At 34.1% G+C, this 26734-nt stretch overlaps 3 protein-coding genes across 3 annotated transcripts; 2 read left to right on the top strand and 1 right to left on the bottom strand.

Moving 5' to 3' along the window:
• Positions 1-1293: 1293 nt before the first annotated feature.
• Positions 1294-2606, top strand: LOC145615186 (uncharacterized). The gene has a single exon (XM_081670258.1). The coding sequence runs from the start codon at positions 1365-1367 to the stop codon at positions 2163-2165; it is 801 nt and encodes a 266-aa protein (XP_081526384.1). The 5' UTR covers positions 1294-1364; the 3' UTR covers positions 2166-2606.
• A 4899-nt stretch (positions 2607-7505) lies between these two features.
• Positions 7506-12436, bottom strand: LOC145614538 (uncharacterized). The gene is made up of 8 exons (XM_081669595.1): positions 12121-12436; positions 11945-12020; positions 11714-11812; positions 10923-11633; positions 8916-9276; positions 8736-8817; positions 8336-8546; positions 7506-7807 (listed from the first exon to the last, which is right to left on the bottom strand). The coding sequence occupies exons 1-7, from the start codon at positions 12292-12294 to the stop codon at positions 8343-8345; spliced, it is 1707 nt and encodes a 568-aa protein (XP_081525721.1). The 5' UTR covers positions 12295-12436; the 3' UTR covers positions 7506-7807; positions 8336-8342.
• Positions 12437-19176: 6740 nt separating this feature from the next.
• Positions 19177-25988, top strand: LOC145614468 (protein DCL, chloroplastic-like). Its single transcript, XM_081669524.1, has 3 exons — positions 19177-19766; positions 20186-20300; positions 25578-25988. The coding sequence occupies exons 1-3, from the start codon at positions 19405-19407 to the stop codon at positions 25752-25754; spliced, it is 654 nt and encodes a 217-aa protein (XP_081525650.1). The 5' UTR covers positions 19177-19404; the 3' UTR covers positions 25755-25988.
• The last annotated feature ends 746 nt before the right edge of the window (positions 25989-26734 follow it).

Raw genomic sequence — 26734 nt, 5'->3', positions numbered from 1 at the left:
TGGTTTTCTGTTTTTTGGTTTTTTAGTTTATAAAAGCATATAATTAATATATGTAATACAATTAATTGAAAATTAATCAAACTTTAAAATCGTAATAATTTTGAAAAATGACAACAGAAAAGTGAAAACACATATTTATTCATGTACTGTTTTTGGTTTTTTATTTTAAAATAAAAAGAAACTGAAATAAATATATAAAAAAAAAAAATTTAAAAAAACTTGCTAAATAATAGGATTCTTTCTTCTTCTTTTATTTGTTTTTAAACAGAAAATTATAAGCAGCCTGCTTTCTTTCTTCGTTAATGGTAGAGATACAAATATGTAATTCTCAAATATTGAAAAAAGTCCCTAAAACTAACCATTGTAGATGCTCTTGAAAGAAGAGTTGCATTACTTTTGTGGGATGTAAAAATTTTATTTAATACGGAGTAAAAATTTTTGTATACAATGCATTAAATTAGTAATTGATGGATGGTGTGACGTGATATATATATATATATATATATATATATATATATATATATATATATATATATATATATATATATATATATATATATATATATATATATATATATATATATATATATATATATATATACACATATGTATATATATATATGTATATATATATATATGTAAAATTACTATCAAGATTACAGATGAGTCTATAATTTATTAGTTTAATAATTGGTGTTTATATAATGAAATTATTGATATTGCGCATCATTATATTTGAGCATATATTTGACGAGATTGATGACATATCAATATATCCATACAAAAGATGAATTGTTTAAAAGATACATGCATACCTTATGAAAAAATAAAAATAAAAAACATAAATTAATTTCATTTTCAACAACTTTGTGATAATTAAAAAGTGACTTCTAGAACAATTTATAATTTCTGAGATATGATAAAATATGTATTCACAGGAGCATTTAATTGAACAATACAATTATTTTGAGATAAAATAAATTATTATTTTGTTTTCTAAAAAAAAAAATTATTATTTTAAAAGGAGGGATATATTATAAAACTAATAAACAACTTGTTACACATAAATTGGTTTCTCTATATATACCACTTTCCTTAAGTAGATACTGTTCCAAAATATCACTGCTATTTTTCTTTTTTTTTTTCCACCTCTTTTTTCTCTTTTTATCTTTATATCTTCCTTTCATTCTCACTGAGATTTCTGATAACATTCTCAGTCTAACAGACTAAACACTCTCTTCTCTTTACCTTCCCCATTACTTGCTTTTTTTTCTCTTCAAACATCACCAATAATAACTCTTTTTCTACAACAATTCCGCCTTTTCTTACCTCGTCTACCAGTTACCTGAATTGACACCTCCGAGATGGACATTGACCTATTAAAGTCCACACCGGATAACCAAATTGACATGATGCTAATGACAATGCACATGGACAAGCCCACCTCCGATATCATCGGTCCACCGCCTTACCTCGACACGACTGCAATGATGTCATTTTCCGGGGGTGGTAATGGTAGTTTACCTCATCATATCACCTCATCACCTCCTCTGTTAAATTCTCAACAAACAACCTTATCTTTCTCCAACAATAGCAATAACAATAACAATAACAATAATTATAATTCCTCGCCTTCATTATTACTACCAAATTCATTCCCTGCATACAGCAATAACAGCAGTGAAAATGTAACATCCTTTCCTTCCTCAGCAACATCATCACCCTCCTCATCACACAAGCAGACATCGATGGCTGCGATGCGAGAGATGATATTCCGAATAGCAGCAATGCAGCCGATCTACATCGACCCGGAATCAGTGAAGCTGCCCAAGAGAAGAAATGTAAGGATCTCTAAGGATCCGCAGAGTGTTGCTGCACGGCATAGGAGGGAGAGAATCAGCGAGCGAGTTAGAATTTTGCAGAGACTCGTACCCGGAGGTACGAAGATGGACACCGCATCAATGTTAGATGAAGCAATACATTACGTTAAGTTCTTGAAGAATCAAGTGCAGTCCCTTGAGCGAGCAGCTGTCAATAACCATCGTCCCATTCCGGCCTCGACCGGGCTCGGATTTCCCGTGGCTGTGGCTAGCGGCGGTAATGGTTATCATCAATTTCATATGAATGTTGCACCTCATAATGTTCAGCAGTATTTAGATGCATGATGGATTTTTAGAAAATTTAACTATTTAGAGTTACATGATAAGGTGTTTTTTTTTTTTTTTTTACTTGTTTTGTTTTGTTTGTTATTGTTGCTCCTATTTCTTTCTTTTAATGTTTAGTTTTAAGGAGTCATGCATTATTGATGTAATTTGTTGAAGGAGTAAATTAAAAGTTGTAAAGAGGGGAGAAAGAATTATTTGCTAATTTAAATTGGGTGGGTGGGGGGAGGCTGTAAAAAGAGCAAATTGTAAAGGAACTGTTCCATTGAAATTGGTTTCCCTTTCATATTATTATGGATGAAATATCTAGTTTTTTCTATGCTTTTTTTTTTTCACATCCATGTTGATAGATATACAAAAGCTGCAACACTAGATATAGAGTAATTTGGTTTGTTTATTTGTTTTTATTTTTTTTATTTGGTTCAATTTGATTTGGAAAAATTAAAAATTTGATTTACGATTTGGGGTTATAGTTGGAAAAAAAAAATGAATTATAAACATAATCCAAATATTAAGCCTAATTGCTTTTTTAAAAAAAATGTTGATTGCCACCATTGGCCTTTTTTTTTTTTTTTTTTTTTTTGAACGAACCATTGGCCAATTTATAGGCCTTATACTTTATTAAGATTTTATTAGGACTTATTATTTGCTAAAAGTCTAAAACATGACATTGTTAACCTTTGATGTTTGGGTGTTTTTCATATATATAGGTGGCAAATCTGGCCCAATAATAATAGATGAAAATTCAAGCCCAAAATGCTGCCTAAAATTTCAATTTGTTTTGGTTTTATATATTTTTTAAAACCAAATTAAAAATGGGTTGAGTTAGATTGGACCGAATAGTTATACGGTTTGGATTTTGTTTGGGCTATGATCTAAGCCGTAAATCGAAATTTCACCCCTAATTTGATTTGCAGCGTGACTTGGTCAACTCTTATAAGATGATATTGGGTATGAGAAGTATAAATTTGGTCATTTTTAATTAGGATAAGGAAAAGGACTCTACCAAACCTCAACCTTTCATAGTTTTTTTCTAGTATTTGCGGCGAACAAAACACTTTGAAAATGATGGGGATTAAGGGAAGCTCAGTATAAATTTGGTCATAAATGTCACTACGTCAATGCAAGTTGAATTTGAATTTGGGCTGGTTCAATTTTTTAAACGTCGGTTTGTGGTTGAAGTTTGCTCGCCCTTACACAATGCACGGATAGAGAGAAATATAGGGAAGGGAAGAGAAGAGAAAAGGAGGAATACCCATCCTTTGTTTGGATATCAAATGTATTTAAGGAATTGCGTTCGAGGTTCTATTCACCAAATTGTTCATGTTTGATCGCTAGTGGAACGCTTCAAAGGTGTAATTATGAATTTTTTTTTTATGTGTTATTCATAGATCCTGTTTAGGTGCTTACGAATATGATTCAATAAATTCTGTTTAGAATACCTATTTCTCAATATGGGTTGTATCAACCGGGTTGTGCGAGTGGGCCAAATTAAATGAGTCAAAGTGGGCTGGGTCGAAGTGGGTTAGGCTGGAAAAAATTGACCACGACACACCCATACCTAAACCGAGCTGGGTCAATACAGGCCGACCCAGATGACCCACCAGCCGTGAAAGGGTGGGTTGTGTCCAACCGAGCCCATTGGCCACCCAGTAACATTAATTCATAAAAATTTAACTAGTTTTGGAAACACATTTATACCTGATATTTTATTTATCGTGCTCCGTTTTATATAGAGGTGTCAAACCCGAACCGACCCGAAAAAAATTATCCATTTCGAACTGTAACCGATCCGATTTGATCCGAGAAATTCAAGACCCAAACCCGAACTGTAACCGAACTGAACTCATACCGAATCCGAACTTGACCCGATCTGAATTTAACCCGACACCGATTTGATCCGACCTGAACTTAACCCGAATCCGATTTGACCTGACATGAACTCAAACCGAACCGATTTGACCTGAGCTCAACCCGATCCAAAATTGACCCGACAAATAACCAATCAGATCCGATCTGTTTTGACCCGAATTGACATTGACCCGACCCGATTTTAACTCGATTTGATTTTTACCCAATCTGAATTTAACCCGACCATAATTGATTATTGACCTTTTTTATTCAAGTTGTTATACTATATATATTTACTAATTATTAATAAGTTAACTTTTTTACTACAAAGAAATAGTCTAGAGTCTTAAATTTACTACAAACCCAGTGAGACAATCTGACCAAAAAGTAGGTGGGGTCCTGTAGACACCCATTTGTGTCTCCCCAAAACCAAACCCAGTGATGAATGCCTTGTGCGTTGTGTTATTATCGAATTAGGTGAAAATGATTCGAAAGTCAAGTGTCGCGGTTTAGTTTTAATTAATTTCTTCTCTCTCTGTTTTTGAAAATGACTTTATTTATTTGAAAACGTCCATTTCAGTTTATTTTGGTCCATGATAAAGGTCCAATAATGGTATAGTTGGATGGGGCTTTAAAAGACCTTTCCAACGATATATTATAAGCCCAATTCCGATGAATATTGAGGAAGTTATGGCCAAAATACTAAACTGGGCCCAGTGCTTTATTTTAATACGGCCCAATGATCTAGAGGAGGGCCCAATATTAATTTTAATTCCTAAAATTATTAAGATTAATTATAGTTTTCTAGAAGTTTCTAGAAAGTTCTTTTTAATTCTAATATTGATAGGATTAATAATTAATTATCTTTAAAGGTTTTTTATTTGGAATAAAATATTATTTTGTTATCTTAAAATATGTATTTTATCTTCTGTACGGATTCCGTAGATCAAGTTGATTAAAGATCGGAATCCGTGTGAAGAAAAACGCGCTTATACAGGCTGTCGCCAGACGACAAGTCTGTCGCCGCGCGACAGACCCTGTCGCCTCGCGACAGACATTGTCGCGTCGCGACAGAGTTAATTCCTGGCGACAGCGTGGAGTTTTATTCCTTATCAAATTCTATGATTTTTCGGACTGTTTTCTTATAAATAGCGTCTGAACTCCTGTTTTCAGAATCATCAATCATTATCAATTCTTATTCTTTTCTCTCTTGAGCAATTCATGCTTTCTTTCTCTCTTTTCTAAATTAGTTTTTACATACAATATTCCGCATACACAAGACTTAGAGTCATCTAGCCAAGTTCGAAGTTGCCTTCGCTCTAGACGTGCAAGGTTGATAATTTCTGAGGGTTTGGTCCAAAACTAGTCAAACTTTATTTAATTTGATTTCAATTTAATTATTTAATTGTTCTTTATTATTTTCATTGAAGTTTACTAACTTGTGTATTTTGTTATTAGAAAGAGGTACGAGGCTTCAAAGTAAGTAGATTAGCTTACTCCCTATTTCTTTCACAATGTAGATAGCATGTTTATTATTGTTTATAATTCCTAGTATCATGTTAGGATGCTTTTAATGCTTCCTAGTATCATGTTAGGATGTTTTTTATGCTTTCTAGTGTCATGTTTAGGATGCCTCTTACTCTTTCTAATATCATGTTAGTACCATGTTAGGGTTAAAGCTTCGATCTTTGTTGTTTAGTGACATGCTAGGATTTGTTATTAATCTTGTTAGCATCATGCCTAGGATCTTGCTATTATTATTTAAGCTTTATTATGCCTTATCATGCTATTATCATTACTATTGTTATTATTGTTTATTATTATGTTGCTTGATATATATTATTGTTATTGCTTGATCACACCTTTTATGATTGTTAAAGGGAATTTGTACTTGAAATCACGCTTAATAAGATAATTAATAATTTGGTTTAGGCTAATGTGATTTTAATTCAAGTGATCGCCAATAATAGTATTATTTGTGCATTAATATTCAACCAACATAGATAAACAGGGTAGGTTTAATTAATATAATGTTTGTATGTTATTCGAAAAGCGCGCATGAATACGAGCAGAACAAAGTAGAGGCCTATTTTATAGGGCGGGTCCTTTCTTTTGTAGATTGGATTCGTACCCTCATCCCCGGACCCTGTTTGGTTCAAGACCTTATGGAGTAGTTGACGGTCCTTTGGATTGTCTTTTGGGTTTACAAGTTCCTAAAACTTGTTGGCGACTCTTTTTGCTCTTTGTCTTTCCCTTTGGAACGGCACCGTACTTTAGTGTATGATCACAGTGGGGTTCAAGTTTGGGGTTATCATAATGCTTGAAATATTCCCTACAGGTCCATATAAAGAGCTCTCTCTTCCTATCTCTCTCCTTTTTTCTCTCTCTACCATGTGTTTTTAGAACATTTTAATCATTGTTATATATTTACAAAACATTCCTTCATTACTACTTCCTCTACAACTGTGCATTATCCTAGAATTATAGGCATTATACATCGTACGGTTATATAGACACTACATACATATGCAATAATTTATGCTCAAATAAAAAGAATGTACACAGTAACAACTAACTATCAATATGTATAATGTCAAGTTTTTAATATAAAAATTGAATTAGTAGTAATAAAGTAATTCTAACAACTCTAACAAATATCTTATACAAATTGAATTAGTAATAAACTAAACTAATAGTACAGATTTCATAACCTCGTAAGATTGTACAATTGATGAAGAGTTGTAACCTTGTAATAACCTTAAAAAACTGATATTCTTTTTTGTATATATCACCATATATGTAACTATTACTCGTCAATATATCACTAGCTCGGTCTCACTTATATAGGTATGATAAGTCGTTATCGATAATTATTCAATCTCAATTTTCCTTTAAGATAAAAATTATACATAACTTGATAAAATGAGAAAACTAAAACTTCGTGCTTCGTAATTAATAATCATATTGAACCAATAATAAGGTAAAAACTCAATAATATCTCTAGATTAAAAATAACCTTATTTGGATATGAATTGGTCAGCTCGACCAAAATCCAGCCAAACACAAAAAGGAATTGAATTGAAACTAACCATTTAATGAATCAACGGATCAACCTTATCTTAATCAAACCGAAATCATCCGAACCGAAATCAACCCGACCCAAATTCATCCGACCCGAAGTTATCCGGTTAAACCCGTTTTGAATCCGATCCAAATTTATTCGAACCGATCTGGAGTTGACCCGACCCATATCCGACCCGAACTCGATAGACCATGACCCGAATTTGACCCGATCCGAGTTAAAAGGATAATTTTGATCCGAACATACCCGACCCGAACAGACCCGACCCAAACTTCATTCGGTTACCTGAATTGACACCTCTAGTTATATATACTTGTACAAGCAAGGGCATAGATTTTGAAACAATTATCCTAAATGGAGCTCATGCTAAAGTTGATGTAGAGAATTGTTACTCTTAACAAATTAAACACTTGATTCACATGACACATCCAACAAGAAGGGAAAAATGAAATAAGTGAACAAAAATATAGCCATACATTATTCATCACATCCACATCTTAACAATTTAAATACTCTACAATATAATCTGGATCCCTGCTAGACATCCCCCCACCCCCTACAGCTGGGTGAACGAAACAAAATTTCGAAGAGGTCGAACAAGTGTTTCAAGTACTCAGCTAAATGGGCACCGGCTGTAGCATTGTATATGAAGCATGCAGCGTGCTATGTACCAGTTGTATAATGTTCCAGCTGAAAGAGTCCTGCTGCGAGCCTGCAAAATTGATGAGTCAATTTGCTGCTGAAAATTAATTGAAATGTTGCAAGGAAATGGAAGGATATCGTAAAAAGGGTGGTCGATAAAAATTCATTCTTTGAGCTTAACTGTCCCTCGAACAAAGAATGGTGGTAGATAATTGGTCAAGTCGATCTAAGTTGATAAATCAAATGTTGATAAATTTAGCCTCCAAAAGTAAGGAGCTTAAGCAAATGTATGTATGTCTTGGCTACCAAAAATCGGACTAAATAATTTGAGCCCTAGTTCTCAGTTTCTCAGCATTGAGTATAATAAGGTTACCTATATTATTCTATAATTCGTATATGGTTATGAGCATTAAATAGAATCCTTATCGAAATCTGACTGCAAATATATACTTATAGATGATAATTCACACGCACAAATGTCAATGTATTGCAAACATGACAGTTCATATGGACAGTACAACACAGAAACAGAAACTACTCTTTTGATAATTTAATGACATAAATTTATTAACATTTCCTTAGTACATAAATTATTTACCTTCAGTTTAGAAAGCATGGCATGTAAAACAACCGCTGAGGGAACCCATTTGACGAGTCCGGAAAGATACTGCATTGTTGCTCGTTTTAGACACCTGAAACGTCTGATTGGCTAGTATTGTGCTTCTCATGTTCTGAGCTTTCTTCTGAGCAGATTTCAACTTCTTCATAATCTTGTCCATTGATGATGACCTCTTCTTTTCCAGCTTCATCTGCATCATGCAATTCAGCCAGCACAAGCCTATTAATATCGTGATATTACAATCACCTAGTTGCATCATGCATGACCTACTAGATCAAATTTCAGAGAAGTCTTCATAAATAAGCCTCATGACAAACACTGCCGAGATATTATCACACAATATAATCACAACACATATAAAACAATAAAAACTAAAAACCTCAAGTTTTCGTATGGCTGCCTCAGCTTTGGCCTTCTGCAGATTTTCCCATGCTGAGATTTTAGCTTCATCTCTCCTGGCCCTGTTCAAGATATTGCAGGGAAAGCTTGCTTAAAATGAGATTTAATTTCTTACAGTGCTATTTCAACAAAGGCCACAATTTATTTAAGTATGACTTACTTTGAAAGGCTCTTCACTGTCTCTGACACTTCCCAAGCAGAAGAACGTGGCTCTACTTCTTTCAATTTCCACTCATCCACAACTTCAGACTCTTTACTTGTATTGCGTCCCCTATATTTCTTGGACCATCGTGTCACTGTGACTCGCTCATCAATCTGCACATCCCTTACTTCTGGTTTTGAGGTACTAGAACTCTGGACCTGCATAATTGGTAGGATAGAAGGGGTAGATGGAGAGACAGAAGACCTTCTAGGAGAGGAATGGCAGCTACCTTCAGGGCTCATCTGGGTAGCCATGTCCCTTCTAGAAACAGCACGGGACACAGTGCTGGTAGCATCCTTCACATTATCAACTCTTTCATCTATGTTCAATCACATAGAAGAAAACGATTGAGTATAGTTGCAACAATAATTTCACAGCTAATTAGCTAGAAAGGGCTCTTTGGATCGCAACATATGAATTACGACAGTGATGAAATCCACTCAAGACCGCAATATGCTTGTGACACCATATCAATTTGACCATGAATAATTCATTAACAAAAAAAAAAAAAAAAAAAAAAAAAAAAAAAAAAAAATCATGATCATTACCACTCATTAGTTTTTTTTACTGAGTAGATAAATAAGCACTTTTAGAGCCTCCACTTTCCTTTGGTAATCACAAATATTAATCAAAAGAGAGAATAACACCTCTCAAACTCATGCAAAAATGACCTATGAAATAGAAAATGTTGCTAAGCTAGTAAATATATGCTACTCAAACCAAAGATAGACCCTTGGGGGCGTTTGGTATAGTAGTTTTAGATGTGGGAAACGGATTCATTTAAGTGTTTCCAATTAAAATTGTTTGGTATGAGTTAAAAGTAACAAATACCGTTTCCAAAGGGTAACAAAATCCCCCAATTTGTTACCCTTGACAAACTAGTGGAAAACAAAATACATTTCCTTACTCAATCACAATCTCCTCAAATTGTTTCCATTCCACTAGGATACCAAACAAATAGTAATGGTAACGTTTATCATTACCCTTTCCCTTACTTATTTGAATCACTTTCTGTTTTATTTACAATGTTTATACCAAACACCCGCTTATAGGAAACTCCTATAAATTTAGACTCTCAATGGAATTAGAGCCCACCACCCTACTAATAAAGACAAGGATTTGATTCTTTTCCATCGAAGAATCATCCAAGTTGATCATTTTTTTCTAGTACATCCATCTTGTTTCATTGCTTGATCCCATGAATTAATGCACCCCATTCAATCCTTGGGACAATAACAAAAGGTAACATGGCATAATGCATAAAAAGATGTATGTAGGATTCTCATAAACTAAGGCCATCTAATTCAAATGAAGAATCAACTTTGTAAAGAGCTTCTAGCTATTGTTGATAAATCAAAATTATAGCAATTCCTCCCTCTCTCTAGATTCACAACAGAGCCACTTCATTTATCAATTTACAAATATTAATTGAATTTCAAGATGAAACACATCACACTCTACATATCTATCAAGTACCGGAGTATTTACAGATTCACACATTGATCACGTTCAGATCACCAAAAATAGAGCTTAATGTTTGTACCAACAAAGAAAAAGAAAAGAAAAAAAGAAATTTAAGGTCTGAAAGTGATATCAAAATGGAGAATGGGGACAAGACAAACTTATATTGATTTAAGAATTAACTTACACATTCAATAATTTAGAAGTTCACATGATTAATTTATTATTTTTATCATAAATCAATTCCAAAACCTGGACCCAGCAAAAAAAAATTGTTTTTGTTTTGTTACTAAAATAAATTTGAGTGGACTTCCATCCAATCTTTTGTTTGTATCTGTGGATTGACAATTTGTTGCACGATCAAAGCATCAACATTAACAAATTCAAGAATTGAAAATCTTCTTCAGCTATGTTCACTAAGAATTATTTACAACAGAAGGCAAAGGCTAAGAAGATGAAAACTCTTCATTAAGACTCATTGCAATACAGACGAAATCATCATACCTTGAGAGCTGGTCAAAGATCCTTGACAGACGAGATCAGTGCAACCGTGTACGCTAGCAGAACGGGCAATACAGGGCTCCAAAGTATTCGAAAAATCTCTAGTTTCAACACTCGCACGAAAAGACCAACCATCTCCCAGCATTGTTCCTGATGAGAAAGGCGATCCTGCTGTATGACTTCCCATATGGTTTCCCTCATAGTACATAGGAACAGCAGGTGAATACAGTGAATAATACGAAACCCCAGGTGGCCCAAGCGGACCACTCTTCGACTTAGGCCGCCTCTTAGGTTGCTGATACGACGATGAAGATGAAGAAGTCCTCCCAACTCCGTCCCCAGACACTGGACTAAAAATCCACCTCTCTGCATCCTCCCATTTCGAAGGCAACCCCCTCCCATTATTACTCAATGGCAACAATGCAGCACCAATTTGCCTTCTATTACTACCATTACAAGGCAAAGGAACCCTCTCCGAACTCCACCCTTTCGCCATTCCAACACTCCCATGGCGGTAATTGGGTGTCCCCGGGCTCGGAAAATTCCCGGATTTTCGAGGCGTAACCACACCCTTCTTCATCACCCCACCAAATTTAGGCGATGATGAACTCACCACATTAACACTCAATGAGTTATTAAGATCCAATGAAGCCGGTCTTCGCCGGTCTGATTTCTTATTAACAGCCTCAGATCTAGATCTCCTTTCCTGACACTCTAATCAACCAAAAGTGTTACACCAATAAACAAAAACTCCCAAAAAACTTCAATAATTCAATCCCTTTTTCAATTGTTACCTTTAAGAGCTAATGAAAACGAATTTCTCGCAGAATCTAGGGGTTCTGTTGCATGATCAACATGATGGTGTACTACTTTGTTGTTTTCTTCTTTGTAAACTATTCACACAACCAAAAAAACCCCACAATTATTCAAACAAATTTTAAACATATAAACTGAATTTCAAAACCCAAAAAGTTAAACTACTGTAATACTAATAATAACAACAAAAGTTGCAGTTGCAGTTGCACCTTTAGCTTTTTCAACTTTTTTGCTGAGGCATCTACCATTGTTACTTAGATCTGAACCTCCATTTCCACTCAAATTCTGCAAAAAAAAATCATCACCCAGAAAAATACTCAACATAAATCAACAATGTAGCCCTTAAAAAACCATGCATAGTATAAGATAATAAGAGTTTCTTAACCTGAGAAAAGTCGGACGAAAGACAATCATGATCTTGAGCATCGGAAGCAAACGAACAACGATCAACACTAGCAGAAGCAGAGGAAAAGAGACTACTGAAGTTTGACTCGAATGTAAGAATGACTGAGTCAGGACTAACATCACGAACAGCTGGAGTTCTTCTGGGTTCCGCCATTAACGATGAAGTGAGGTGAACCAACTCACATGGGTGATTTATTGAAGAGAGGAGAAAAGATGAAGTAATTAGGAATTTTGTTTGTGGGGTTGAAATAATTAATTTTGTGGTCAAATGTGTTAATTGGTTTGTACCAACAAACAAGTTTGGTTGATTAATTAAATGGATTATTATTAAATTTGGGGTTTGTTTTATTTTTTTAAAAATTAAGAGTGGGAGTGAGGAATTAAAATGATGATTAATGATGATAAATCTTGGATTTTGAAGGTGTCGGCCTTTTGCAGGGTTAATGGAGTTTTTGACTATTGCTTTGACTATCATGGATAATGACTTTTGGGGCCCTCTAGCACATTTTGCATGGCATAATTTAAGGATTGATAATCGTTTAACTATATAAAGTAACTCTCTAAGGTGGCGTTTGGTTCACGAAATATAGGTATGAGGTATGGGTTTAGAATGACTAAAACTCATACCATATGTTTGGTTGACAAAAATATGAATTTCAAACCCATACCTCAAACCCATGAGGTATGGGGTTTAGAAACCTTGGGGGGAGGTGGGTTTGGCTCATTCCATTCCCTTAGGTATCAAATAAAAGGAGAGAATAGTGAGATATTTCATTCCAGAATTACACCAAACACATGGTATTAAGTATCAAGTTCCAACCCGATACCACCTTAACCCCATTCCTGATTCCAACCCCATACCACTTTGTGAACCAAACGCCCCCTTAGTGATTAATAATGCCCTGTTCGGGTTTCGTCAAAAAAAAAAAAAAAAAAAAAAAAAAAAAAAAAAAAAAAAAAAAACTATATAAAGTAACTAGGCTATAACAAAGTATTTAAGGAAATTCTTAAAACTCAAAAGCACACTCGATATCGACCCAAAAAAAATATTCGATTCACATGGACATAATTATTTAGCATGATTCAAATTTTAAAATAAATTTGATCTGACTCGACTTTATCGAATCCAATCCGATCACCTGAATAGTCATCTTTATTTCTGATGTCAAACTCAATTATACCCATAAGATAGAAGCAATGTTTTAGGGAGTAAATTAATAGAACAAGTAACATAAGCAAAGGTTACAATACGTAGCAAAGACCAACTAAGTTTGAAAAGAATGTAGCAGAGGGTAGCTAGTTATAAATAGAAGATCATAAGAGGTAAAGGTGAATGACTGGATGTGAATTTTGTGAAGTTCCAGAATTTCGTGGGATTGTAAGAGGTTGAAAAGGAGAATTATTTAGGTAGAATTTAAAGTTTAAGTTGAAAAGTAACTAAGGGTATTTTAGTCTTTTTGTTATTTCCATAATAATAATAAAATTCTGCATTTAGTACTTGTATTCTTAAAACTCAAAAGTACACTCGACAAGAAACCGACCCAAAAATTATTCGATTCAAATTTCGATTCACATGGACATAATTATTTAGCATTACTCAAATTTTAAAATAAATTTGATCTGACTCGACCTTATCGAATCTAATCCGATCATCTGAATAGTCACCTTTATTTCTGATGTTCGTGGGTGGGATCTGGGTATGAAAATATTATACTCGGACCCTTACCCTACCCGATGCCGCCTAGACTCATACCCTACCCGTACCCATAGGGTCTAAAAAAATAAGACCCATACCCATATTATATGATAGTGTCCAACAGGGTCTGGGTAGGGTCCTGAACCCATTGCCATTGAATACCACAATGTAAAAAATCATCGATATCCTGAAATTTTTTTATTACCTTGGTGGTATAAAACTATACCATTTAATAGTATATACCATCACATGATAAACTTTTTGCTTTGACGTAAAACATAAACCAAATTGTTGACAGCTCATCTTTTTCTTTAATCTATTATTCTTTTTGAAGTAATGCCAAGTATCAATTTTCAAACATATGATTAACATTCTCTCTTGATTTATTGGCCATATTCTACAATAGAGGCGATTTTTACTAACTTTTAAGTACTCTTTAGTGGTCTTCTTAGTAAAAAAAAAAAAAAAATTAACTTAAATATTGTTTGACAATGTAGTGGTGAGGTTAATATTTAGTGGTTGAGATAATGTTTAATCAAAAGCTAAATTTATAAGCTTTTGAATTATAAAAGCAGCTATTGAAAATTTTAATCTATATTTGTCGGAATGTTAGAGGTAACAACTAGTTACCCATAATTATATATCTTCACAACTTGTTGACAACTACTAATAGCTACTTGCAGAGCTAACTTATACTTTTTTTTTTTTTTTTTTTTTTTGACAAGCAACATAGCCAACATATACTAGCATAGCTAACAAACCACCTTTACGGAAAAAGGCTTAAATATAAATTTTTAATGTTGTTTTATTCGCACTTTCCTTGATTAAATATCTTATACGAGAAATATTTAAAGCTTAACTTCTCTTAAACTACGTTTGATAAAACAAATCACTATTCGGTATTCAAAATATTATCGTGACTATATTTTTATTTTACTCCCTTAGTTTAGTTAAAATAATGTTTTTTTTTTTATATATATATTTTTAATTTCTGGCCGTTTTATTTAATCTTTTCTTATTTTTAGAAAGTTGGGAATTGTGATCATATTTTAATAATTTCCTCTAATATAGGTCCCTCATTTCAATATTTAGATATTATTCACTCATTCTCCTCCCTAGTCCCTACAAAACCCATTAGTACCTATTCTGATTTTTTTTTATGCCCACTCAAATAGTAATTTAAACTATTAAACTATTTCTTCTGAAATGCTGTAAAAGTTATTAAATGAACGAAGGGAACATGATATTATAGATGGGGGCGCCCCACTTGATCAGGTTGATCAACCAAAAAATGTTAATCACTTCCTTTTTTGGGCCATGCCTTGCCATATGTACACTATTTTAGGTTTATTTTTTAAGAAAAGGAGAAAAAAGCTTAGATATAAATCCACACATTACAACCACTACACCACCGTCACTGTCCTCGTCATCTTGCCGATCAACCACGAACCACCACCATCATCGCTGTCTTCCTATGTTTATCTCAACCACCACCACCATCTTCATCTTAGGCCGCCATCACCATCACAGGCCCATGTTCCTCTCCGAAACCCATCATAACCATTACTGTCTTTGTTTTCACATCCCTCTTCTTCTTCTTCTTCTTCTTGTTGTTCCTCCATCCTCAATAACAACTGCAATGCCGCTTTGCGACTATAACACCCTAGAAATTCCTTTCCTTTAAATACCCACTTTACTCTTTTAAAATACGTTTTAGGAATATCTAAGACATTACCGCCACTGTGAAAACGGCTAAGGCAACTATCAAAGATACACAGCGGAAGACTTTAAATTAAAAATCGTATAAACAAGTCAACTCAAAAGTCAACCAAACGAAAGTAAAGTTTAAAATCAAACAAACAAAGTCAAATAAAATCAAACTACAACTTGGAACCATTAAAGGCCCTTATTCAAAACCGTTCCAAAGCCAAACCTTTGCGTTAGTCCCCATGAAAAGTATCATAAATAAACAAAGCATAAAACACATCGTAAACTAATGGAAACTAGCATGATTCACTCTTCACTCATGCCCCGTCATGAATATGCTTCAATACCTGAAAAGTTTATCTCTACCTGTCCCCACTACTCTCCATTAAAAATGGGTCATCATAGGGCTAAGATAAAGACATGGTCAAACACACAAACACACAATCAGCAAAGCTGAGTACATAAGCGTAAATAAACACACTAACATGCTTTCACCTATCAACACACACTTACCTCAATGCACCTGTTCACAAGCACACACAACAATCAACAAGACACTTTAACTAGACACTAAATAATTCATTTAGCGTTGATTACGCATCGAACGGGTTTCCAACTATACCTCCCCCAATAAATTGAGGTTAACTGACACGGAAGCGAACCGTGCCAGCGACAAAACCACTCAAAGGTGGCGAAATTCCTGCGCATAATAAATAAAAAGGAATGTACAGCGTCCTGTACTCCATTAGAAGTTATGGTTAAGTATAAAACCCCATAACTCCCCCCATTGTTCATACTCAAGGTATATACATTCCAAGAGTTTTGGTGCGTAATCTTTTTCGCTTTACGTTATTTACAAGTTATTGGACTTGGTGATGACTCTCAAAGCATAATAAATCAATCAACAATAATTATTCAATCAACCAAACATAATGTTGAACCCTTTTTAATTCTACCTTAGTGTCAAAGACACCTTAAACGCATAAAGCGCCAAATTCCTATCCCTCGGTGTTAAAAACACCTTAAGTGCACAAAGGCACCAACATACAATTTATTCCTTGTGTACATAGACACTTATATAGCTCCTTTCTCATGCTTAAATTATCAATAAAAATTATTTGAACCATAATAAAATTCCTTTTCAATATCCAAAACATAATTAAACATGTAGTTTAATTAATCATGCATTCTAACATGCCATAAATAAAAGTGTGGTTCAAACACAACATGCCAAAATATAATTTTCAATCCATAAACCATCACAAATAATTCATGCTTCACAATTCAATCACCAACACCATTAATTCACGATTCCATACATAAACCTTAACATGATACTACTTGTAATTGATTGAAATCAAACCTGTCATGATTCTACATCATTAATATATGCTAAGTACGCGAACGTACCTTGAGTACGATCTTAAAATCGCCACGACTAATAGAAATTGCTTACTTCGAAGTCTCCTACACATTAAAATCATAATAGAGTATTAAAATCCACTCTAAACAAATTTCCAGCAATATATACTATTTTAAAACCCCTCATAATTTAATTAAGGTAAGCTGAAATTATGTTTAAAATACCATAATTAAGTCCCAATTAATGGGTAATTAAAATTTCTTCAAGAAACATAATATTAAGTGTTCTACATAAAATTCCAGCACTTTATTTTAATGAAAACTTGCTGTAATTTAGCCTTAATACACTTTAATTAAAGATCTAAACAATAATACATCATATACTTTCAATAATTCATAAATCAAGAACCTAGGGTTTCAAAAATTGGGGCTTTTTAATTAAAAACCAAATCTGAAAATTAATTAACATAATTACTATAATCAAACATCAAAATTAAATCCCAAAACTCATAAACTACAATTAGATTAAAGCATAGATTAAAATTAAACAAGAAAGATTAGAATTTTTTTTTTTTCGGGAACCACAAACGGCAGCAGCCGCCACCACGGCACGGATGGGCTGATGCCGCCGCGACTGGTGGTTGTGCGCCGGTGGTGCGCGGTGGTGGTCGGTGGTGTGCGGTGGTGGTCCGGCCGTGTGTGGTGGTGGTCCGGCCGTGCTAAAGGGGAAGGGAAAGAGAAAGAAAAAAAAGAAAGAATAATTAAGGAGAAAAGGGGGAGAAGTTTACCTTGGGTTTTCTCCACTCTGGGCAAAGTTGATTTGCCTCAAAAGAGGGATATTTATACCCCTTCTCTACCAACCCCTTTTCCCTAAACTTTCCTCTTTTAGTTTTTCCTAATCCCTTCCCTAATAAAACTTGTTAAAATTAAACTTTCTTAAAATAAAACCCAACTTTTATAAATAAAATAATTAAATAAACTTTCCTTTTATAACAATATTAATTAAAATACCATAATTAAAATGTTACAATTATTTAAATACTTTATAAAATACATACTTTAAATAAAATACGCATAAAAATACGGGGTATTACAACGACAATAACTAAAAGACACCCTAGTAGCTTAGCAAAAGAGTGTAAGTTAGGGCCATATCAACCACTTAGGGAAAGCATTTCCTCCGCGTCAGCATTTTGAACCGCCACAAGTGTTGGTGTGTAGCTTTTCTCTAGAGGTGATCATTGGGCGGGTTAAGCCGGGTGGCCGAAAGCCAAAAAAATCAGCACATTTCTTGGGATGGGCCAAGCTTCGAGCCGAAATTATTATGCGCAAAACGGTCGAGCCGTGCGGGCTTTCGAGCCAGGCCAAAAAAACAACCAATAATGCATAAAAACGCTTTCTTAAATCTGCCCCACAAAAAAAATTCGGGCAGGGCCTACGGGCTGAAAAATTCTGCCTAAAACCGTCCAAATTTGGGCTGGACTAACTTTGATAATCTCTACTTTGCTGGCGTGGATGAAGAACGAGGATTGACTAATTGTCGTGGAATGGAGAATGGAGGTATAAAGAGATAAAAATATAACAATGCCCCAAATTAAAGAAGTAAAATGACACAAATACCCCTTATATTACGTATCATATTTATCAGCTTGATAAACTTGTATTTTCTCATTATAGATAACCCATAAATGTATTTTAACACCCAAAACTAGGGCTGAGCAAAACTACCCAAAAAACCGAAAACCCGAAAAATCGATCCGTGACCGTTCCGAAAATTAGGGTACCCGATCCAATAACCATAACGGTTCGGGTACCCGTTCCGATAATTTGTTATCGGGTATGGTTATGGGTATCATTTTAAAATTAACGGTTACCCGATCCGATCCAATAAGCATTTTTTTTTGCTTGTTGTCCCTACTTAAATCTATTAATATAAATCTAAATTTTCACTTTACTTCATAATCACTTTATTATATCAATGATTAGTAATATTATTAATAATTTAGTCAAGATCATATGGTATTGTTGTTAATTAGTTGTAAATTATATCATAGTAACTACATAATTAAGTATAATTATCATTATTGGTTATCTTATTGGGTACCCGATAACCGATCCGAAAATCCGGGTACCCGAAATCCGGGTACCCGAACTTATCGGTTCCGGTTATGGGTATCACTTTTAGTGATTTTGGTTATCGGGTACCCGAACCGTTAGTACTAACGGTACGGGTACCCGTCCCATGCTCACCCCTACCCAAAACCCAAAGAAAATAGCAATTCTCTATCAAAAAATCCAGAGAGCTGAATCATACCCCTTTATCTTGTCCATATTTTCAGAATTCACCAACACCACCATTAACGTTAGCACCTCTCTTTACCCTCACCTCCAAACCACCCTGTTAGCCACCGCCATGAGCTGAACCAGGGTGGCACCACAACCACAACCCCAACCCCATCCATCAACCACCCCCCAATCTCCATCAACACTATAGGAATCATGTCATTAATTAGCAGTATTAGTAGTTCCAATATTAACTTATTGCCCACTTTTATTTCTTCTTGTTCGTCGTCTTCAACCTTATCTCTTCCTTCATCTGTTTATCTTCACCAAATTCAACATCGTCGTTGTTGCTGCGCTTTTAAAACTGGTAGCCCTGAATCCTACGGCCCTGATTTGTTGAGGAAACCGGTTGTTTCTCCTCCATCGCACGGTCAGAATTCCGATACCGAGAATTTGGAGGGAGAAAATAGTTTTGAGAGGGTTGCAGAAAGAGAAAGTTGGGTTGATTGGGAAGACCAGATTTTAGAGGATACTGTTCCTCTTGTTGGCTTTGTTAGAATGATTCTTCATTCTGGAAAGTAAGTTTCATAATTTTCATGTTTGAATTTTGAAATTTTCCGCCATTTTTCCGCATATATTTTTTTAAAAATCTAATTAAGTGTATGTGTAATTGGGTATGTTTGTTTGATAAAATATTGTATTGGGTATATTTTATTTACCAGTTGAACATTTGTTTTTCATTTCATTTTTTCTTGGGTAGTATCTTAATAATTACAGACTATTTCAGAAAAAAAAATATGCTTATTTTCTGATTTTATATGTGATTATTTACACCATTTGTTATTTTGTGTGATGATGTTCAAGTATTTGTGTAATTGGGTATGTTGGATTAATTAGACCTTCAAAAGGGGGATAGTGGGTATTTTGTAAATTGTTTTTGCTAATTAATTTTATGGGAATTTTGTAAAGATTTCTAATATTGTGTTTGTTAAATCAGATACCAAAGTGGTGATAGATTGACTGCTGAGCATGAGAAAATGATTTTGGAGAGACTACTACCGTATCACCCTGAATGTGACAATAAAATTGGATGTGGAGTTGATTACATCACTGTAAGTCTCTCTCTCTCTTCTCTATCTTCTCTCTTTCAGCTTATAAAAATTTACTTTGTATATCGCCCTTTCTTGTCTTCTCTGGTGTTCTAAGTTGTGTTCATTATTGATTCTCTCGTGGGAGTGGAATCGCCCTAAACCCACATCCCTTGGCGACTTACTGAGTCGTCTAGTCTAACCTGTTTGCTTTATTGAAGTGAACATTGTTCTATATCTATTTTTTTTAATTCTATTTCGATAGTTTTGAATTTGGAATTATGGACTACACTGCCTTTTTTTCGTGTGATATGCTTGTGGGGTATTCGCGAGAGATATGTTGTGCTTAAGTGGTCTTCAAGGTTATTAGCACGCTCTGTTATGAACTTAGTGAAACAATTCTTAAGATTTTTGGTTTTTGCCTTTGTTATCATGTGTTTTGATTACAATGGAGGAAGGAAGGGGAGCTGAAGTAAGAGATAGAAGGGGAAGGGTGAGAAGGAGAGGAAGAAGTGAGCTTGTGTTTCCCTGTCAATTGTTTCCAACTTTGGGAGAGTTTATTTTATTTAGAAGAAGAAGAGATTGAAAAACCTCCATTTTCATTTTCCTCTTCTCCCAGTCTGTATTATAATTCAGAAAATAAAACTATTAGTTTCACTTTTATTGCTTCCTTCATGCAGTATGGGATGAGATTGATTACCTCCCGCAGCTAGCATTAGTGGTGTAGCAATATGAGTCTTTCTATGAGGACTTACTTGTCTTATGTTTACTCTTATATATTCATTTATATACGAGTATTTCTTTTAATATTTCCTCTATTGGATATTGAGGTGGAGCATATTTTTTAGTACATCTTCCAAAATGATCTTTGGTAAACAAAGCAGTGTAAAATGGGTCAGACTGTTCTGTATTTATTTATGGGGAGGAACATTGTGTTTACTCAAACTGTTTTAATGGTGTCATATTATCTTGTGTCATGATTGTTCTTGTATTAGGGGATAATAGAACAAGATATTACTCCCTCCGTCCCCAAATGATAGTCCCTAATGGGCAAATTTTAGTCCCAAAATGTTCACCCCATTTGTTTTTTCCAACAACCATTAATATTAATAGTTTACCAAAATTCCCTCCAATTTGCAATAAATTTGTGCAAATTTAACTTTTTCATGTATATTTTGTTTTCCCATGTACTTTTATTACTTTCTCTCTCTACTTTTTTGCATACCCAATGTCAATTTACTTTTTCAATGTACTTTTACTATTCTTATTTGTGTTTATTAATTCCCGTGAAAAATGCCCATAAGGGACTATCATTTGGGGACGGAGGGAGTATGTTTCATGGTTTGGTTAAACCGAACTTTTACCTAGAAAGTAAGCATCTACCCAGTATTAGATAAACATACATTGCCACAAGGGCGAAGCCAGTCTTTAAGTCCTAGGAATGAAAGGTTCTAAGCTGCTTCTCTTCTGGAAGTCTAGTTGTCTTTGTTTGAGGTCTCTTCTTGTATTCTTGAAGCCACCCATCTTAGTTATTATAGGAACTCCTTGTAGAGTTGTAGCTCAAAAGATGATGAAATTAGTGAAAATATCTTATGCAGTTATCACTGAAGTGAGTTTTATCAGTGACTAAATACATTGAGCCAAGCCAATGCCTTCCAATGAGGGTGAAGCAGATTCTATTTAGTATCAGAAGGAAAAGTAATTTAATTACTTTATTTGTAATGCCCTTAATCTAGCCAGAACCTTTTGAGGTCACAAAGGGTCCACAACAAGGCAAACAATTTAGTTAAGCTTCATTAGAGCATTAATGACCCATGAGATGTCATCTCTTCGTATAGCTCAAGCTTCCTGTGTTGTTCCTCCTTAAAGAGGCCCATTTATTGTGCCCAATTACAAAATTTAAGGTGCAGAGGAAATGTTTTCCAAATAGTGAAAGAGGTGATAATATTTGTTTATTTGTCTTAATTTTATCAGTTACAGATTTGCCAATTCTCATCAATGGAGAACTGAAACTTGAAGTAGAAGATAGGCTATATGCTAAGTTTGACCAATTCAGGCAGGTTAGGGGAGGGGGGGGGGGGGGGGGGTTGGAGTTGGCGGAGGCCCGGCCCCCATGGCCCAACAAGCAATATCATTAATATTGTGCCCCCAGAGTTATCCCTAAGTTAAAACTATACGAAGTACTTATTAACTTGTAACTGATGGCTCTGCGGAATCTGCGGTTAGTAGTCTAATATGACAACAAACCATCTCACAGGTCTCGGGTTCGAAACCTATAGATAGCATATTTTTTTTTTTAATTTTGTCCCTTTATTTTTGTAGACTTCACCTATGATATTATCTAATATTTCCTTCAATCATATATATATATATTTTTTAATTTTGTCCCTTTATTTTTGTAGACTTCACCTATGATATTATCTAATATTTCCTTCAATCGTATATATATATATATATATTTTTTAATTTTGTCCCTTTATTTTTGTAGACTTCACCTATGATATTATCTAATATTTCCTTCAATCGTATATATATTTTATATATATATATATATATATATATATATATATATATATATATATATATATATATATATATATATATATATCAAAAAAAAAAATACAACCTATTATTTAATAACATTTGTTTTCTATACACTAGTTAGTAAAATAATGTATAGTCAAGTCAAAACAAATGTATGATAGTATGTACAAAAGCAAAAAATTTGGATTAAAAAAAAAAGTGGGTAATATAAGTCTTGGCCCCCTCAGATTTATAATCCTGGCTTTGCCCCTGGTGTGTGTGTGTGTGTTTGTTGCTGCAGGGGGGGAGGGGGAAACATTGTACCTACTTGTTTCTTGCACTACTGCCATTTCATTGAAATGCTATTTGAGGCTATGCAGACTATATTTGTTCCGTCCCACTTAAGGTTGTTTTGAAAAGCTGAATCATATAACCCATTATTAGTTTATTTTTGAGCTTCTCTTCAGAGAGCACGCTATCTAAATTTCCTCATTCTTGTTGAATGATGAACTTCATGTTATAAATTTACATTGTTTGGAGTATGTAAAATGGGCATTGGTTTAGGAAAGGTCATGAGCAAATTAGGCGAAGCCATGCTTTGGAGGTTAATACAATTAATTTATGAATTCTTATCAGTTACTACCTAGTCACTAGCAACAGTTTTTGCTTTTGATGGGGGCCGTGTCATATGACTTCTGAGAATAAAAAAAAAAGGGGTAGTAAATGGAAAACTATAGATAGTTGCTTTGTCTACTGCAAAGTGCTTATAAGAAGGTGTCCAATGTAGAGCAGGCATTTACTGCTATTGGCTTCTCAACCAAAGACCTTATAAATACATTTTGTTGATGTATTAGTGTTATGCATATTAGGCCTACCAAAAAGGAGTGGCACTGTTACTACTGTCTTCTTAACCACATGCTTTTATTAGCCCTTGATAGCTTATTTTAGAGTTTGTGAACTGAAAAAGTGAAAATTAGTCCTACCAATGGGTTTAATTTCTTGAATGTATAGACTGTACAACACTATTTTAAATCCTATTTGTTTTGGTAGGCTGTCATGTTTTATTAATAGGGAATAATTTTTAGGTCTTATTTTCGTGGTTTTGCATTTTATTATTGAGATTGAAGCATTTTTTTTTTTTTTTAAACATAAGTTTTTATGATTTTTATTTTATGAATTCCATAAAACTAGAATTTCAATATTTGACATTTTAGTATCAATGTATTTGTGAACTATATATGTTGGAGGCTAGTTTATAAGATATGTGTGTTTCTGCAGAGTGCACACCACCAAACCTGGCAGAGGCTTGTTTTTAATATGGCTATGTGATTGATGGTTTTTTTAATTGTTCCATTCATGAAATTGAGATTACAAAGAAGATAAAAAGAGTATCTGGATAGGGTAAAAAAAGAAGAAGATTGAAACGTTAACATATCATTTTGAACTGATGTAATTTATCTTAGGTTTCTTCATACTGTGGATTAGGCATAGTGTATTTAGGGAAAATGACTGTTTTAGGACATTGATATTTATCTGAGAGAGTAGAGTGTGTGAGAATGGCGGATTGGGGGTCGGTCGTGATCGCGTTGGTGCTATTCATGTTGCTATCGCCGGGTTTGCTATGTCAGATTCTGGGGAGGGGAAGGATGGTTGAGTTCGCTAACTTGCAGACAAGCTGCATAACCATACTTGTTCATACCATAATCTACTTTGGCCTCATTACTATCTTCCTTATTGCTATTGGTGTTCATATCTACACTGGCTAGTGGCTAGTTATTAAGCCTTCAGCTTAATTAATTATATCTTGTTCCTATTGTGTTATTCAGATCATCTTGTGGGGAGTTGGTCACATCATAAAAACTTTTTAGTCCTAAGTGTATTTTAGGGAAGTCCATATAAGTCATGGGGAAAGTATAGTGAAGAAGCAATAATTCCTATGGCAGGAAATATTGTTAGTTTGTTACCATAGAACATTTTTACTGCAATATACAAGCTTCTTTACGAAAATCATTGAAGCACTGGGAACTTTTTTCTTAAATAGACAATAGTTGAGAACATTCCTTGTATAGCACAAGGATATTTTGCTGTGCTACTGTAATTGCTCTTTGGCTCAACCTTAAAGTTTGTAGAGAAGCATATATGGAGATGTGTGCTTTATTTGTGTTTAGTCCATGTATTAAGAGATTGTTGCAATCCTATCATTTATATGCCGCTTCTTTCGATATTTAGTTGAGAATTTGAGATGTAAGTACAGGATGGATCTCGCCGTCGAATGTCTAGGTTACTTTGACGATGGGCTGTAGAACAACCTTGTAGAACAACCTTGTATAATATAGCTTCTTTTCCTTGTTTTTATTTTGCAATGGTAAGTGTAATAGTTGTTTGGTGAATGGTGTTAAACTGAAAAGGATAGAAATGCCCGTGAATTGGCTGTATGGCCGGGCAGGAACATTATCTAAACTTGCAAAAGTAGTGGAGATTTCAACTAGTATTCTGTTTAGGCTATTTCGTGATTGACCTCAAGATTGTAGGCCATGTCTCGTAGCTCTCTTCGGACTAGATTCCTTATACTACCTCCGTTACATATTATTTGCAATGATTTGACATTAAATCGTTGCAAATAATATGTAACGGAGGTCATATGTTACTTGATTAATAGTCCATTCAATCTTTCAATCAAATGAAAAGTAGGTGTTGATTTTTAGGCTAATTTACCATTTGGAGTTGTGCTTGAGCTAAATACAAAGATTGCTGACGAAAAATTTAATTGGTGATTAGATTGGATACCATCCTCAGTTTCAAGATTCCCGGTGTATGTTCATTGTTCGCAAAGATGGTGAGTTTATTGACTTCTCGTATTGGAAGTGCATCAAGGGCTTCATCAGGAAAAATTACCCGCTATATGCAGAAAGCTTTATTCTGAAGCATTTTCGACGGCGTAGACGATATGAGTGAAGCTGATAATGAAACTTGGAATCGTCCAATTACATGATTTTGTCGCTTTCATTGTACTGTTAATATATTTGTATTAAGACTGAAATTATGATTGGTGAAGATTTTTGAAGTGTAACACATAATGTAAAATTTGAACCACACCTTGGGATGTGGAATTGTGGAGCTATAGGCTGTAAGATGCATTGCACATTTTGTTCTAGGCCTCTACCTCAATACAAATATTTAGTTTTCCAATTTTAGCTGGAGCACTTTTAGCCTTTTAGAAGTTGTCTCTTTTTTTTTTTTTTTTTTTTTTTGAAAAGTGGTATGAGTTTGAAAGTATGAAAAATTTGAGATGGTATGAGTTTGGAAAATAATTTTTCATATCCATTATCATGAATTTTGCGACAGTTTTATGAGCCATCATAATCAAACTGTCATAGTTTGTCTGGATTCTAATAGTGTATAAAATGAGATTTATCAATATTACCTATATACTAAAGGCGAAACCAGAAATGACACTTGTCATAACCTAGTTAAAAAATTTTCCTCCAAAAGGTTTTTTGTTTGTTTTTTTTTTTTTTTTTTTCAAAGCTTCTTAGAGAAGTATTTAATTTAATACTTACTTTACAATAATATTTCTTTTCTATTTGGCAAGTATATTCATTTTTACACAGTCAACAAAGATTTATATATTTATTTATTTTATGATGGGAACAAAGGGCCTGTTCACATTTACATAATTTCAGTTCAGTTCAGTTCCAATCAGTTCAGTTCAGCTCTTAATTTCCCTCTCACATAAAATATTCATTTCAGCTCAATTCAGTTGAGTTCAGTTCCAATCAGTTCAGTTCAGTTGAGTTCAGTTCCAATCAGTTATGTTTAGTTCAGTTCAGTTCCAATCAGTAAATATGGACAGGCCCTAAGTCATATAATACAATAATGTAATATTATCTATAACTTTGTAATGTAATCCATGGCTATTTTTATTAGTCGTGCAT

Source organism: Chenopodium album, chromosome 25, assembly GCF_948465745.1.
Source record: "Chenopodium album chromosome 25, dcCheAlbu1.1, whole genome shotgun sequence".
Classification (NCBI taxonomy): domain Eukaryota; kingdom Viridiplantae; phylum Streptophyta; class Magnoliopsida; order Caryophyllales; family Amaranthaceae; genus Chenopodium; species Chenopodium album.
This window is presented reverse-complemented; position numbering and strand designations above follow the sequence as displayed.